This window comes from Rhinoderma darwinii, chromosome 2, assembly GCF_050947455.1.
Source record: "Rhinoderma darwinii isolate aRhiDar2 chromosome 2, aRhiDar2.hap1, whole genome shotgun sequence".
NCBI lineage: Eukaryota > Metazoa > Chordata > Amphibia > Anura > Rhinodermatidae > Rhinoderma > Rhinoderma darwinii.
Window position 1 is genome coordinate 277,860,669 of NC_134688.1, and position 17,092 is coordinate 277,877,760.

General features: G+C 42.8%; 1 protein-coding gene and 1 long non-coding RNA gene across 3 annotated transcripts in view; one reads left to right on the plus strand and one right to left on the minus strand.

Annotated features, from left to right (window-relative positions):
* Window positions 1-17,092, plus strand: part of DNAJC8 (DnaJ heat shock protein family (Hsp40) member C8) — a 66,174-nt gene that overhangs the window by 31,246 nt on the left and 17,836 nt on the right. Inside the window, exons 6-8 of the mRNA XM_075853301.1 lie at window positions 3,394-3,465; window positions 8,208-8,299; window positions 9,382-9,457. Coding sequence (XP_075709416.1) covers window positions 3,394-3,465; window positions 8,208-8,299; window positions 9,382-9,457 — 240 coding nt within the window. The remainder of the gene's footprint in view (window positions 1-3,393; window positions 3,466-8,207; window positions 8,300-9,381; window positions 9,458-17,092) is intronic.
* Window positions 15,824-17,092, minus strand: part of LOC142742995 (uncharacterized) — a 52,855-nt gene continuing 51,586 nt past the window's right edge. For both annotated transcript variants that reach the window (XR_012881474.1, XR_012881473.1), the window contains one exon: window positions 15,824-16,396. This is a non-coding gene — a long non-coding RNA (uncharacterized LOC142742995). The remainder of the gene's footprint in view (window positions 16,397-17,092) is intronic.

Below are 17,092 nucleotides of genomic sequence, written 5' to 3' on the forward strand. Positions count from 1 at the left end.
GTGTGTCACCATTTTTTGAGCGAATGCACAGTGTAGGAGGATTAGATACAGTGGTAAATACACAGTATAACACGAACATACACAAACATAACTTACCTGCTCCTGCCGCTGCCTCCGCTACCTCCACTCCTAGTGCTTGCTTTTGAACATATGGACGGAAGCCGCGACCGGAAGTAGTCATCTTACTGTCCGGTCGCGACTTCCGGTCCACATGAAAATGGCGCCGGATGTCGCTCGGCCGAAGACCTTCCTTTTGGACTGTGTGGGAGCGGCGCATGCGCCATTCCCACACAGTCGGCGTACGCTATAGTGAATGGAACGGCTCATGTTGTGGGATGTATGTGCCGTATTCCATCTCTGTATGTGTCGTTAATCGACACCTACGGAGATGAAAAAAAAAAATGGCAGGCCCCATAGAGAAGTAAAAGAAAGAAAAAAGTACAACACAAAAACACAAATAAATAACATTCATTTTAATAACATATTAAAAGCAAAAACACAAATTTTTTTTTTTTTTTTCGTGACCCCTTCCCTTTAAAGAAATGGAATATATTCTCCCTAGTCTTGTAATTAACGATCAGACATTCAACATGGTCGCTGATTAGATTTAAGGTTTTCTCTCCTGACATCGTAAATTCATTCACTGAATTTTATTCCTCTTAGGCCGGATTCACACGAGAGTGTGTGTTTTGCGCAGGCAAAAAAAAATGCGTTTTGCGTGCGCAAAAGGCACTTAACAGCTCTGTGTGTCAGCCCTGTATGATGCGTGGCTGCGTGATTTTCGAGCAGCCGCCATCATTATGACACTCCGTTTGGATGTTTGTAAACAGAAAAGCATGTGGTGCTTTTCTGTTTTCATTCATAGTTTGACAGCTGTTGTGCGACTTACGCGCGTCCCAAAGAAGTGCTTCCGTGTGTCATGCGTGATTTTCACGCACCCATTGACTTCAATGGGTGCGTGATGTGCGAAATACGCTCAAAGAACGGACATGTCGTGACTTTTTGGCAGCGGACTCACGCTGAGTAAAAATAACGCAACTGTCTGCACTGCCCCACAGACTAATATAGGTCCGTGCGACGCGTGTGACTATCACGCACGCTGCACGGACGTATATCCCGTTCGTCTGAATAAGCCCTAAGTTTGTACCCAAAAACGCTCTCAAAGCTTTTACAACTTCTTATTACTAATTCAGAAATACCATCATTCATAACAAAATGGGAAAAAGAAAAAAAGAACATGGTAAAATGTTCAATAGGGAACAGTCTGACCCTAGTTTGAAAACTCTCCTAATAGCCCCACAAAGATTCAGGAAGTAAATTATAAGTTCGTGTCGCGCTCGTACAAGACACCAGAGATTTTGAGTAGAATTCAATCAAAGCCCTATTTGCTGGCTCTGTAGGGAAGAAATAGGGACTATGTCACATATTTGGTTTAATTGTAATCTCATCAAACAATTCTGGAATAAGATAGAAATAATAAACAAGGTTCTTAACAACAAATTTGCCTTGACATAAGACCTTGCAATCCTTAACCTTGACATGTTTGTTCAGTTTATAAACCACAAATCAATCATTCCATATCTTTTAAGCGCAGCAATAATTGCTCGTCACTGGAGGGAGGCGGATATACCATCTGTCTCAGTGGAACGTCGAAATTTGTTTTCTACAGTCCTTTGAAAAAAACGAAATGGGCAATAGAACAAAACCTGGATAAATAGTACAAGATTTGGGATGGGTGGATTAAAGCACAAAAATCTGATATACTTACTAACCTTCTGTGATTGGTGAGGTGTCCGTTTCTTCTCAAACCCATAACTTTAGAATATTACATGTCCTTTAACAAATATCACACATCTCTTTAAGCTTGTATAAAATTGGTCACGTCACTATAATTTTAATTTACAGCAGCAGAGACAACTGTTAGTTTTACCCTTTACTTTTCATTGTGATTTTGTATTTATATACTTTGTAATTCCTAACCCCCTTCCCTTCTTTTTTGTACACCTCCCCTATCCCTTCCGTAATCCCTATGTTTAAAAAAGTTAAATAACTTTTTGCATCTTTGCAAATTTTTTAAGTGCCCGCGGCAACTTTTCATGCACATTGGCTACTACTACTCTGGTTTTACTCTGGTTTATGTCTTTTAACAATAGATGCAGTCTGAAAATATGGCACATGACTTTTATAGTCAGACCGATAAATACATTGAATTGTAGCAGCTCATACTAAAAATTATATAAACTAGGGAAGAGAGGGGGGATAGTGCTTGTTTAGTCATTAGAGAGCATGAAACTGATTTTAGACTTATTGCGAAGACTGGTCCAGGTTCATTAGGTCATTTTAGCTTGGTATGAAATATACAGTCTATATTTGCACTGTGCCTAACCTCACTATTTGTTTTTACCATTAGGCCTCATGCACACGACCGTGCTCGTAATTACGAGCACGGGCAGCCGGCCGCTTTTGCGAGCCATGCTCCCATGATAAAGCATAGCAGCACGGCCCGTAAAATGAGAAAATAGAACATGTTCTATTTTTTTAACGGCACGGGCACCTTCCCGTGAGAAAATGGGAAGGTACCCGTGACTAACAGAAGTCTATGGGCCCGTTATTGCGGGTCGTAATTACGACCTGCAATAACGGGTGTTTTTACGGTCGTGTGCATGAGGCCTGAGACTGTAGCGGTTATCAGAGTTTTTTTTTCCTGGCAGCAGCCTATATTCTGTATGCCAAATTATGAATGTTATGAAGTACGGGGACCTCCCTCTATATTCCAGAGCAGGGACGTGCTATAAGGAGGGACTCCTGCTCTGGAGGGCCCAATACAACCATATATTACAAGGCCACCCACTCACTTGACATTGACCCCATGTAATACTAGTTTTCCAATCTAGCTCTACTGCAGGATAAGTGAGCGACTGTGTGGAGCTTATCCCAGAGATAACAGCTGATTGGGGGGGGGGGGCTAGAAAAGACAGATCTCGGGCAATCATTTCATTGCCAGGGCTGCTTCCATCTGAAGGTGGCCATACACATTAGATGTATGTCGGCCAAGCCTACCGATCATCTAATGTGTAAGGCGGCCTATCGACTTTCCCTCCGACTGCAGATATCGGGGGGAGAGAAGGATTGGGCTGTTGAATTTCAGCATGCCCAATCCTTTTGTTTGTAAGGAGGTAAGCCGCTGCCATAGGAGTCTGGCAGTGACTTTCTCCCTATTGAAAATACATGCAGGTTTGGCCGAGCGTGCATGTGTATGGGGGAGCCGTTAGAAATGGCTGTCGGCCGAACGATCACCTTAAGAAATGGGCATTCAGATGGGACAACACCTTTTAATTCTCCCAGCATATGTTGCCACTTATTTATATTGTTTTTTGTTTTTTTTCTGTTTAGGTAAAAGAAAAAAAAAAGCAATTGAAAAAAGAAGGAAAACCATTAGATGTGGAAGAAGATGACCATGAAGTTGTAAGTAACACAATGGAATGCATCGAGCTTCAGATATAGTGAGGATGGCTGATGGGAAGGTTGAAAATACCTCCCTACCCCAAAATAATCATTAATGTGCTATACATTTTCTGTGGTAGATTTTGAATTCTATCATTAGGTTAAATGTATTGACACACCGTAAGAGGGGAATCGTGACCTAGCAGGAGAAGAAGGATGTCATGATCCACAAAGAGCAGACAATGAGAACAGGAGATTTTAAAAATTGCAGCTGGAGTAACTTTTTTTTATTGTAGTAATGCGCACGCTTTAACCCCTTCCCGCACCTTGACGTAACTGCACATCAAGGTGAGCAGTAACTTCGCGCACCTCGATGTGCAGTTACGTCTGTACTTTGATGGTTAACCGCCGCGTGGCGGTTAACTGTGCAAGGTGCCTGCCCTGCATTCCCTGTTATCGATCAGCTTCCCATCGCCGCTGATTTAGTCAGCTAACCCATTCGATCTGGCGGTCGTAACCATGGCAACCAGACGCCAGACAACGGCTTGCGGGCTGCCATGTACAGAAGCCTATGAGGACCAGCCAGAGCCTGGTCCTCGTAGTTTTCCTGTCCGATTGACTGTCACGTCACAATGACCGTTAGAACACATTACACTACGTAGGTAGTGTAATGTGTTCCAGCAGCGATCAGAGCTGCAAGTCTAAGTGTCCCCTAGTGGGACAAGTAAAAAAAAAAAAGATAATAAAAATGTTTTATAAAAGTTATAAATTACATCAACAAAAAAATGCTTTTTTTCCCTATAATAAGTCTTTTATTATAGGAAAAAAATGAACACATTAAAAGTACACATCTTTGGTATCACCGCCTTCGTAACGACCCCAACTATAAAACTATAATATTTTTCCCGCACGGTGAACACCGGAAAAAAAAAGTAAAAAACAATGCCAGAATAACAATTTTTTTGGTCCCCACCCCTCTCAAAATATATAATAAAAAGTGATCAAAAAGACGCATGCACGCCAAAATAGTACCAATAAAAACTAAAACCCGTCCCGCAAAAAACAAGCCCTTACACCGCTTTTTTTGACTGAAAAGTAAAAAAGTTATGGCTCTCAGAATATGGTGACACAAAAAAAAAAGTGATTTTATCGCGCAAACGCTGCAAAACTTAAAAAAAACCTACATACATGTGGTATCGCCGTAATTGTACTGACCCACAAAATAAAGTAAAACTAATTTATAGCACACGGTGAACGCCATAAAAAAACCAAAAACCATTGTCAGAATTGCTGGTTTTTGGTCACCTTGCTTGCCAAAAAATTGAATAAAAAGTGATAAAAAAAAACCCTGCATGTACCCCAAAATGGTACAGATGAAAACTACAGATTGTCCCGCAACAAATAAGCCCTCACAAGAAGTTCTGGCTCTCAGAATATAGCGATGCAAAATGTGCAGTGTTCCAAAAGCCGATAAGATTGGCCACATATCTGCGGATTATTATTTATTTACCGCATTATTATACCCTCTTATTATACCCTGATGTACTCTGCCCAGCTTACATATGCCCCCACATTATAAACTGAAACACAAGCAAAACGCCAAACAAAACTACACAACATATTGTGCACTCAAAATGGCATATCAGGGGAAAATTTTAATTTTCACTCCGCTCCACCCGTTGCGCATTAACCCCTTTGTGCACCACGACTTAATAAAATGTGGTGTGCGGGGGGGGATGTATGGAGCGGGCTCACGCACTGACCCTGTGCCATACGTTGCGGGTGTCAGCTGTGTATTACAGCTGACACCCAGGACTAACGGACAGGAACAGCGATCGCGCTGTTACAGGAGCCTGTAAAAATCACAATATACTGCAATACATTAGTATTGCAGTGTATTGTACCAGTGATCTAATGATCGCTGGTTCAAGTCTCCTAGGAGGACTAATAAAATGTGTAAAAGAAAAAAATTTAAATAACGTTATTCGTGAAAAAAATTAAATAAATATTTAAAGTCCAAAAGAACCCTTTTCCGAATTTTCAGTAAAGCAATGTAAAAAATACACAATTTGTATCGCTGCTTCCGTAAAAGTCAGAACTATTACAATATACTATTTAACTCACATGATGAACGCTGTAAATAATAAAGAATTTAAAACGCCAAAATTGCTGTTTTTTTGGGCACCTCAGCTCTAAAAGTTGCACGTAACAAAAAATGATACCAATAAAAACTACAGTAGGTCCCGCAAGAAATGAGCCCTCACACCACTCTATTGACAGAAAAATAAAAAAGTTATGGCTCATGGAATGCGGGGAGTGAAAAACGCAAATAAATAAGCAAAAAATGGATCAGTCTAGAAAGGGTTAATTAATTTCTAATAAAAAATGCATTTATGACCACATGTGGGGTATAACCATACTCGGGAGAAATTGCTTTACAAATGTTGGGGTGCTTTTTCCTCCTTTATTCTTTGTGAAAATTCTTTGTGGGAATAATGTTGATATTCATTTTCACGGGGTAATTGTAATTCTGAAAAAGACCTGTGGGGTCTAAATGCTAACTATACCCCTAGATAGATTTCTTAAGTGGTGTAGTTTCCCAAATGGGGTTACTTTTGGGGTATTTTCACTGTTTTGGTCTCTCAGGGGCTTTGCAAATGCGACATGACACCCAAAAACTATTCCAGCTAAATCTTCGCTCAAAAAGCCAAATAGCACTCCTTCACTTCTAAGCCCCGCTGTGGGTTCAAACAGCTGTTTATTACCACATATGGGGTATTTCCGTAATCGGGAGAAATTGCTTTACAAATGCTGGGGTGTTTTTTCTCCTTTGTGCCTTGTAAAAATTAAAAATGTCTACGTTTTTTCAGAAGAAAAGTAGATTTTCATCTTAGACTAATTCAAATACATTTATCATAAAAACTGTGGGGTCAAAATGCTAACTATACCCCTAGATAAATTCAGTGAGGGGTGTAGTTTTCAAAATTGGGTCACTTTTGGTGGTCTCCACGGTTTCGGTCCCTCCAGTTCATTGCTAACGTGACACAGCGCTGAAAACTAATCCAGCAAAATCAGCTCTCCAAAATCCAAATGACACTCCTTCTCTTCTGAGCCCTGTTGTGGGTCCAAACAGCAGTTTATTACCACATTTGGGGTATTGCTGTAATCGGGAGAAATTGCTTTACAAATGCTGGGGTGTTATTTCTCCTTTGTTCCTTGTAAAAATAAAAAATGTCTATTTTTTCAGAAGAAAAGTAGATTTTCATCTTCACAGACTACTTCAAATACATTTAGCATAAAAACTGTGGGATTAAAATGCTAACTATACCCCTAGTTAAATTCATTGAGGGGTGTCGTTTCCAAAATGGGGTCACTTTTTTTTTGGCATCCCAAGACCTCTTGAAACCTGACATCGTGTCTAAAATATATTTTAAAAAAAAAGGCCCCAAAATACTCTAGGTGCTCCTTTGCTTCTGAGGCCTGTGCTTCAGTCCATTACCACACTAGGGCCACATCTGGGATATTTCTCAAAACTGCACAATCTGGGCAATAAATATTGAGATGCGTTTCTCGTGTAAAACCTTCTGTGTTAGGGTATGTTCACACGAGGGCGTCCGTAACGGCTGAAATTACGGGGATGTTTCAGCCTGAAAACATCCCCGTAATTTCAGCCGTTACGGCATGTGCAGGCGCTTGAACGCCGCGTCAATTCCGGACGTAATTGGCGCTGCTATTCATTGAAGTCCATGAATAACGGCTCCAATTACGGCCAAAGAAGTGACGGGTCACATTTACGCGCTGTCATTTGACAGCGGCACGTAAATTACGCCTCGTGTGAACGGACAAACGTCTGCCCATTGCTTTCAATGGGCAGATGTTTGTCAACGCTATTGAGGCGCTATTTTCAGACGTAATTCGGGGCAAAAATGCCCGAATTACGTCCGTAAATAGGCCGTGTGAACATACCCTTACAGAAAAAACTGTATTACAAATTAATTTTGGCAAAAAAATTAAATTTGTAAATTTCACCTCTAATTTGCTTTAATTCCTGAGAAACGCCTATGGGGTTAAAACACTTTCTGAATGCTGTTTTGGATACTTTGAGGGGTGCCGTTTTCAAAATGGGGTGAGTTATGGGGTCTTTCTAATCTATAAGGCCCTCAAAGCCACTTCAGAACTGAGCTGGTCCCTGAAAAAACGGGCTTTTGAAATTTCCATGAGCAATTGCTGCTAAAGTTCTAAGCCTTGAAACGTCCTAGAAAAATAAAAGAATGTTCAAAAAACAATGCAAATATAAAGTATACATATGAAGTAGTAACTATTTTGTGTGGTATTACTGTCTGTCTTACAGGTAGATACACTTAATTTTAGAAAATGCTAATTTTCTAAATTTTGGGGTTTTTCACACATAAATATTAAATTTATCGACCACATTTTTTTTACTACCATAAAGAATCACTTGGACAGGTAAAAGCATTCCCAAGTTATTACTACATAAGATAACACATGTCAGATTTGAGAAAATCTGCTTCGTCCTCAAGGCCAAAACAGGCTCAGTCCTGAAGGGGTTAAGGCCTTTGCTTCTTGAATTGGGGTTTGTTATTTAATTTTTCTTGGTTTCTTTTTTTTGCATTGACCTAAAAGCTACTTGCCTGCAAATATTGTGGGAATTTGATGTGCATTATTGAAGGCTACAATGGGCACCTAAACTATGTATGGTAAGCTGAGGATTGTTGGTAAATAAATGCTACTTTTTCTTTCAGTTCAAACAGGCGGTGTACAAACAAACCATGAAGCTTTTTGCTGAGCTGGAAATCAAAAGGAAAGAGCGGGAAGCCAAAGATATGCATGAAAGGTTTGTGTGCAATTGTACGCTGGAAATGGTGTATTGTGGGTGAACGTGTCATTTTTGACTTTATACAGTGTCCCGCAAAATGAGGTCTCTATTGTCCCTAATTTTAGAGCAAGGATAAGTGTTTTAAAGAAGCAGTAGTTAAAGCAGTAGTTAAAATGAGCACCTATAAAAAGAATGATGTTGCTGCAATAGATGGGACATGTGATTTTGAAAAAAAACTGAAGTCTGCCCTAAAAAACACATTTTGAGGCCTCATGCACACGACCGTGCTCGTAATTACGAGCACGGCCGGCCACGGGCAGCCGGCCGCTTTTGCGAGCCGTGCTCCCATTATAAAGTATAGCAGCACGGCCCGTAAAATGAAAAAATAGAACATGTTCCATTTTTTTGAACGGCACGGGCACCTTCCCGTGAGAAAACAGGAAGGTACCTGTGGCTAACAGAAGTCTATGGGCCCGTAATTTACTGTCGTGTGCATGAGGCCTGAGAGTGAGATTTAAAATAACATCTTTTTCATTATGGCACATCGGGCCTCTGCAATAAAATATTACATTGAGAACTCTGTATTTGAATGTGTCCAAAAAATAATTTTACATCTGTTCCTGTCAAGACATTGTGCAGACTTATATCAGTATTTCATGTGTTCCCTGTCCAGTGGCCATTTGTTAAACCCAATTTAGAATCTCATAAAGCTTGTCTGTCCACTGCCAAGAGCAATCCCAAAAGAATACTGACCTTATCATGAGGGCAAAATGTTCAAAACTACGTCCGAGGTGCCGCCATTAGCCTCCATCGCAGATTCCGTTATTTTTAACTGTAATATAGCACAGGGCTATTTTTTCTGTCAAGGCGACTGGTGTCTCGAAGGAACCCGCCGAACTCCTTTTATAAGACAATGCGGTCCTTTGTGCAAGGGATCCGTCACAACGCAGGTGTCAACAGAGCCTTACTCAAAGTTTTTATTTATTAATTTTTTTCCCCTGTTTAAGTGAAAATCAATAATTCAATGATCTGTATAAAAAGGTCTTTCGATGAGGAAGTATACTGAATACAGATGGTAGTGATCATTGTTTCACTTTCAGGAAAAGGCAGCGAGAGGAAGAAATAGACGCTCAGGACAAGGCTAAACGCGAGAGGGAGTGGCAGAAAAACTTTGAGGTACATTATAAAACCAGCTTCATGAAACACCCAGAAGTTGTCGCTGTTGTAAAGCTGGCCATACATTCATGATTTTGGAGTGATGAATGACTAGTTGTTAGTAATCGATCTGGTTAGATTGTGTTATAAACCATGCCATTTATTAGAACAACAACCCGCAGATGGACCTCTGCATAGGTCTGTAATGCAGGGCAACAATTTCATATTGATGAGGTGGTGCATGCGTGTTGCCAGCGATCTGTCATTTGTTATTATACATATTTCTCTTTGCTTATGTTATGGCATATTTCTTAAATAGAACTACTGTACAAGAGGAAATATCCAACATATTGAGTTTTTGATGGACACCTTCCAGTACATTCTATGGTCTAATGTAGAGGGGCTGATGGAAACAGGTGGCCTAAAACAAAATTTCGTAGTGTACTCTGACGTGCCCATAGACTTTTTTTTTTTTTTTTTTTTTTTTAAACTCGGTTTATTGTAATAGTACATACAAAAATCATCAGTAAAAAACAAAATATTAACGTTCCTGCATACCATGAATGCACATTATAAACAATAGTTTGCATTTTACATTTATACATGAAGGTGAGTCACAGGAGACTCCGAATATTCACTGCACGCAGGCAGGTCAGTGTCCCACTTATTTGTGATCCTGCAAACATACAGGTCGCAATTATTTACCAGATCCATGCTCCATTATCACACCTAGGGTAGTTAATACCTAGCCAAATAAATCTCAATTCCCTCCTACGTGAAGTGGTAAGGATTCTCTAAGGTCGCCCACGCTGAAGGAGGCAAGAGGTGAGGAGCACCACTCTCCCCAGATTTTCAAGAATTTATATTGACACCCTCTATGCTTATATACTATATTTTCATATGGGAGAATAGCATTGACCAGGCTTTTCCATTGTGATGCATCCGGAAAAGTGTCCCCCATCCATCGGATGGCTATCGCTTTTCTGGCTAAGAACAGGGCTTCTCGCAGGAAGATACCCTCATAGTGTGTCCACGTCCCCTCTCCCAACAGCCCCAATAAGCAGAGACCTGGTTCACACGGGATTGGATTGGTCATAATTGAGGACATTATTTGCGTCACTTCTTTCCAAAAGTTGGCTATGACTGGGCATAACCACATCATGTGATCAAAGCCAGCCTGGTCTTGAGAGCATCTAGGGCATCGTGTGCTGGGCGCCCTTCCCATCCGATATAATCTGATAGGGGTAATATAACACCTGTGTACGATGTACAATTGCGTCAATTTATTGTTCGCTGAAGGCGAGACCAAGAGATGCGACCCCATGGCCTCCCCCCAGTCCTCACTGGATAATGTGGGAATAAGACCCCTCCATCCAACCTCAACCGACATCTCAGCGTGTGCGACCCTCTGCGACAGAAGGTAAGTATAAAGGGCAGATACCATCCCCCTTGGCCCCTGTGTTCTCAGAATACCAATGAGTGGAAGTGAAGAAATGGATCTCTGATCTTCCCTGAACTGGGATTGTAAAGCATGTCTAATCTGAACACAAAGGAATGTATCCCTCTCAGGTATCCGGAATGTATCATGTATCTCTCTGGCTGATATCATATGTCCCTCATCATCTATCAGGTTTTGCACCTGTGTTATGCCTAATTCAATCCAAAAATCGGAATCCTGCATCCCCCTAAAATGAGACAGACCCTGATGAGACCAAAGTGGCAGTTCTGCAACTATGTCCTCCCATTCCAGAACTTTCTTAACATGTGACCAGACCTGCCTGGCTAATTTGATTATTGGCAAGGAATGCCTAGGGCTATATCCATGCGGCTCAAGTATGGGCCACAAAGAAGGGATCTGAAGGAAATGGGCTAAGTGGAGTTCTGCATTAGGCATTGGTTCCTCAGCCACCCATGCCTTAATATATCTTAGCTGGCCTGCCAAGTAGTACAGGAACACGTCAGGTAGAGCGGCCCCCGCCTGTTCCTTGGGCCGTTGGAGCGTGCTAAGTTTAAGCTTGGGGCGACCCTCCCCCCATACAAATGAGGAAAATCAAGAGCTCACCAGGTTGAAAAATCGTTTCGGGACCAGGGAGTCCGCGTGTTGTAGGAGATATAACATTTTGTGCATCACTATCATTTTAATTCAATTTATTCTTCCTGCGGTCGATATAGGGAGCGCCTTCCAAACAGCAAATTTATCTCAGATATGTCAACAGGGGATATATATTAAGGTCATTTGAATTGACGGGACCACCTGCAGGCCCTGGAAGTCCGTGTCCCACCCACAGTTATCGGGTCTAATAATGACTTATTCCAATTAATATATAGGCCTGAGAACCGTCCAAACTCTTCCAGTATTGTCATTGCTCTGGGTAAGGAGGCGTTTGGATTAGCCATATACAAAATCATGTCATCAGCATAGAGACCAATCCGATCCTCCCGTGGTCCTATGCGGATACCCTGAAAAGCCGCATCCCGACGGATGCGGATAGCCAGGGGCTCGATGGCCACTGCAAACAGAAGAGGGGACAGGGGGCATCCCTGCCTCGTGCCTTTATGGAGACGAAAGGAGGGGGACAAAATCCCATTGACCAACACCGATGCTCTTGGATCTTTGGTTAGGATTTTAATCCATTTAAGGAAGCTCTCGCCAAATCCAAATCTGCGAAGGACCTCAAACAAATAAGGCCACTCCACTGAATCAAAGGCCTTAGCCGCGTCCAACGAGGCCAACACCCAGTCCTGCTGCTCCCACCACCCTATCTGGGTCACCACCTGAGCTCTGCGGATATTATCCGATGTTGATTTGCCTGGGATAAAACCGGATTGGTCCGGATGGATAATGTCTGTTATAGCGCCGCTGAGTCTATTAGCTAAAAGTTTGGTTAGAATTTTATAATCCACATTGAGTAGGGATATCGGGCGGTACGACCCACATTCCTCTGAACTTTTCCCTGGTTTCAAAATGACAACTATAGTGGCATCTTTCATCGAGACAGGTAGCTCACCCTTCTGAAAGGCGTCCTCAAATACAGTTAACAACTGGGGATTTAGAACATCAGCATATTTAATATACACCTCTAGGGGGAGTCCATCCGGACCCGACGCCTTCCCTTTTGTCATGGAAGATAGGCATTCTTCAATCTCCTGTATCGAGAAAGGGGCCTCTAACTTTATTCTATTCTCCTCTGACAACTCTGGAAAGTTTGCTCCATCTAAATAGGTGTTCAATTCCTCCATAGAATACTGTGCCTGCGAAGTGTAGAGCTCCCCATAAAAATCTGCGAATCTGTTCAGTATGTCTAATGGCGTAGTAGCCGTACCCTGGTTTGGTTGGGATATACGTAGCACTGGGGGGGGGACATGGTATTCTGTTTCGCTATTTGTGCAAGCAGCTTACTCGACTGATTACCGTGCTCAAAAAAGGATTGTTTGGAGAAGAATATCCTTCTTGCTGCCTTCTCCTTGACTAGAAGCAAATATTGTCTGCCCACTGCCAGCCAAGCTTCTCTATTAACCTGGGTTGGGTCCCGTACGAAAGTATCCTCTAAATCCCTGCATTGTTGTGCTAAATCCACTTTTTGTCTGGCTGAGGAGCGTTTAACATAGGATATAGAGGATCTCAAGCACCCTCTCAGATATGCCTTTAGTGTATCCCATACCAATGCACTATTTTGTTCTTGTGAATGAGCTCCTAAAAAGACATCTAGTTGGTCAGGTATTCTGTCACTCCCTTAAACAATTGCAACCAAAATGGGTGTATTTTAAGAGCTCCCCTCATTCCCTCTGCCCGCTGATTTAACTGTAAATGAATCGGGCTATGGTCTGACACCCCCCTGGGCAGGTGCTCTATAGAATCCATGCTTGAGAAAATGGCGGGAGATCCAAACACGTAGTCAATGCGTTAAACTGCGGAGTATGGCACGTGTATTCCCTTATTCCCGGGTGGCTCACTCTTCATAGATCCAACCATCCTATCCCACCTATCAGAGATGCTAGCGGCGTGGGACTCATGGGGTCCCGGGGGCCCGTCCTGACAGTGAAGCGATCCAACAGAGGGTCTATGGTGAGGTTCAGGTCCCCCATTAATATAACTCGCGCCTCCTGATAAGTGGATGCAAATGAGATGGCCTCACTGATTATATTCATTGAGCCCTGTTGCGCATTGTAGATACCAATTATGGCATAAGGGATAGAGTTTACATTAGCATGAACTAGCACATATCTGCCATCAGTATCTATTCTTGTATGTAACGCCTCCCAGCGTAGATTCCTATGTACCAGCAGTGACACTCCCCGTGATGCTGAGGATCTAGTGGCATGCCGCCCCCATTGAATCCAAGATTTACTCAGCATATGCACCCTATCTGCCGTAAGATGCGTTTCCTGAAGGCATATAATATGAGGCATGTGCCTCCGTAGTACAGAAAAGATCATATTTCTCTTACCCGGCGTTCCCATCCCCCTCACATTCCAGGACATAAATTTAAGTGTCGCCATATTCCTTTCTATACCATATCTCTATGTGAAGGCACCATCACCCCACAATCAGCGAGCAGTGATAATGGGGCCCTGTTCCCATGTCATCATGTAGCAGGCATGCAAAACCTTATCGAACCATAAACCAGTAACTTTGAACAATTAAGCTCATCAGGAGCTGCGCAAGCCTACAAGGCATAATTTTTTTTTTCAAAATGCAGAAAAAAGGGGGAAGTTTCCACTGTTAAGGTTAGTAACACAGAGGAATCAAGATAAACAATAGTACCCTTTCAATGGCTTCACCCTTTGTTAAACTGTATTTCAGCCATATAAGATTCCATGTTCCCTTCCTAATAGCTTACACAAATGTGAGGGCAGTTAATCCAGTTATTTAAACGATAAAATTTTTACTCCTATGTCACCTCAATATGTCTGCCCCTCTCCCCTTATCTTCTTCAAGGCTTAGTACATACATATGCTCAGTACATCAAGAATACTTCCAAGTGTATAACCCATGTTTGTGCATGGACAAATATCAACTGCATAGGGACCCCTCATAAAATGCACAGTACATTCATGTAAACTCACTGTCCCCTGCATATAAAACATGGTCTTCAAGTCAGCGTTGAGGAGATCGTCCATGTCTGGTGAGCCACTCATCTGCCGTCTCTGGGGTAGTGAAAAACACGGATCTCTCTCCATCCACTACTCTGTCGCGTGGGGTACGCCATAGAATATGGGATCTGACACTCCCGAAGTCATCTCTTGACGTGCATATACGAGGCCCTCTGTCGTTGTAACGCCGGGGAGAAATCCGGGAAAATGGACACCGTCGTGTTCTCCACTCTGATCTCTCCTTTGCGCCTTGCCGCCTGCAGCACCATATCTCGGTCCTTGCAATTTAGCAATCTCGCCAGCAATGGCCTGGGATTCGCCCCGGGTGGTGGTGGTTTCGCCGGCACTCTGTGCGCCCTTTCCACGGCAAAAGCCATTGAAAATACTGTATCCGGGAATAGGTCTTTCAGCCACTTCTCCACAAATTCATCTGGCCTGGGTCCTTCCGACCTTTCAGGGAGGCCTATTATCCTCAGGTTATTTCTTCTCAGTCGATTCTCCAGATCGTCTGCTTTTTGGCGCCACAGCTCCACTTTCCCCGACAGGTTCCTCAGCGTGCGCGGCACTGCTGCCGTTACGACCTCCAGGTCTGAGACCCTTGTCTCAACCGGAGTTACCCGGTCTCTCAGATTATAGAGGTCCTGCCGCATCAGACCGACATCCACCTTCACCTCCTCCACTTTCGTTGTTACCGAGGTACGTGTCTCCAGGATCGCCGCCAGGAGCGTCTCCGTCACCTGCTTCAGCGTTAACTCGGGGGGCACCGCTTCCCCTGCTTCGGTGAGTATAGCAAGCTGTCCCTCCTGAACATGTGCCGACGAGGACTTCTCCCCCCGGGCGCCATCTTGTCCCGAGTTCCTGGCGAACTCTCTCAGTTTTTCCACTGCTCCCGAAGTCTTGGAGGGTCCCATATTGTGCCGAGTGGGTTTCCTACCCTTCTTTCTCAACAGGTAAGGAATTTTGTCTGAAATACTTTCTCCACAGGATGAAATACAGGGTTCAGCACACGGAGCTAAGGTTCAGTGCGACCGCTCACATCCGTGCCTGGCCACGCCCTCGCCCATAGACTTTAATTGGCAAAAGGATGTCCTTTTTGACAAACATTTTGCCAAGGTATGTCCGGGTCTCGTAGCTCCAACTGTATTGAAAGCCTAGTCATCTACACTTCTTAATGCAGCTGTACAAGTTCTGTTAAAAAGTAGTTGCCCCTCAAGACAACACAACTAAACACACAATCCAACTTTTAAATGATCATTCCATTTATTGAGAATAAAGATTTATTCAAAACCTGTATCAACCATGTGGAAAATAATTGCCCCCCCCCTAAACCTAATAACTGGTTGTGCCACCCTTGGCAGTAACAACTGCCATCAAACATCTGCAATAACTTTTGATGAGTCTTTAACATCGCTGTTGAAGAATTTTGGCCCATTCGTCTTGGCAGAAATTTTGAATTCCGCTACATTGGAGGGTTGTCCAGCATGAACTTCCCATTTAAGGTCTTTGCACAGCATCTCAATAGGATTCAAGTCAGGATTTTGCCTCGGCCACTCCAAAACCTTAATTTTATTTATTTTGAGCCATTCAGAAGAGTACTTTTGGGTTTTTGTCCTGCAGTATAACCCAACTGCACTTGAACTTTAGGTCACAAACTGACTGGTGGGAATTTTCCTTTAGAATTTTCTGTGAGAGGTTCCATCAATTCTAACAAGTCAGTTAGATTAAGGTATGGCAGTAAACATACCCAAGTGTGGCTAGTGAGACTGAACCCAATTGTCAATGGAATTTTGGTGACTGGTTGATTTAGTAGCTAAGGGGGCAATTTACTTTTCACATAGGGCCAGATAGAACTGAACTGCATTTTTCCTGCAATAAATAAAATCATCATTATTAAACATATTTTTCGTTTACTTGGGTTATCTTCATCTAATATTAAAAGTCGTGTGATCTAAAACATTCAAGGGTGACAAATATGCAAAAATAGAAAAAAAATTGGGAAGGGCTGAATACATTTTCATAACGCTGTATACAAATAAATGTATAAATTGTGGTATACATTGGTTTTAACGGCAGGCATATGCAGTATACATACGGTTATATACGTCTCACTGTGTAGATGGGGCGGCATAGTTTCAAGCAGTGCCACCAAACATCGAAAACGTGGTAAGATTTTAGCCTAAATCTTTCATAACAGACGACTAAAATCACTATTGTAAGGCCAGCTTAACTGGTTCCCGACTGCTGGCTGTGTTTTTACGGTCAGCGGTCTGGGTCCTTAAAACCCGAGCCATAGACTTTTTACGGCTCGGGTTTTAACTTGCAGCCCGCGCGATTGGGCAGCTGAATGTCGGGTCTCCGTCTGTCAGTGACTGCCGGGGACACTGAGGAGAAGATAGAAGCAGCTTTCGCTGCTTCTGTCTTCTCTGATCACTTGTACACAGCGCTCAATGAACGCTGTGTATAGGAATAGAGGCAGCGGCCGCGCCACTGTCTCTATTCCTCCCGGTGATCATGTGACTGATCACATGATCGCCGGGTGCCGTTAGTGGCAGACTGCTGCTG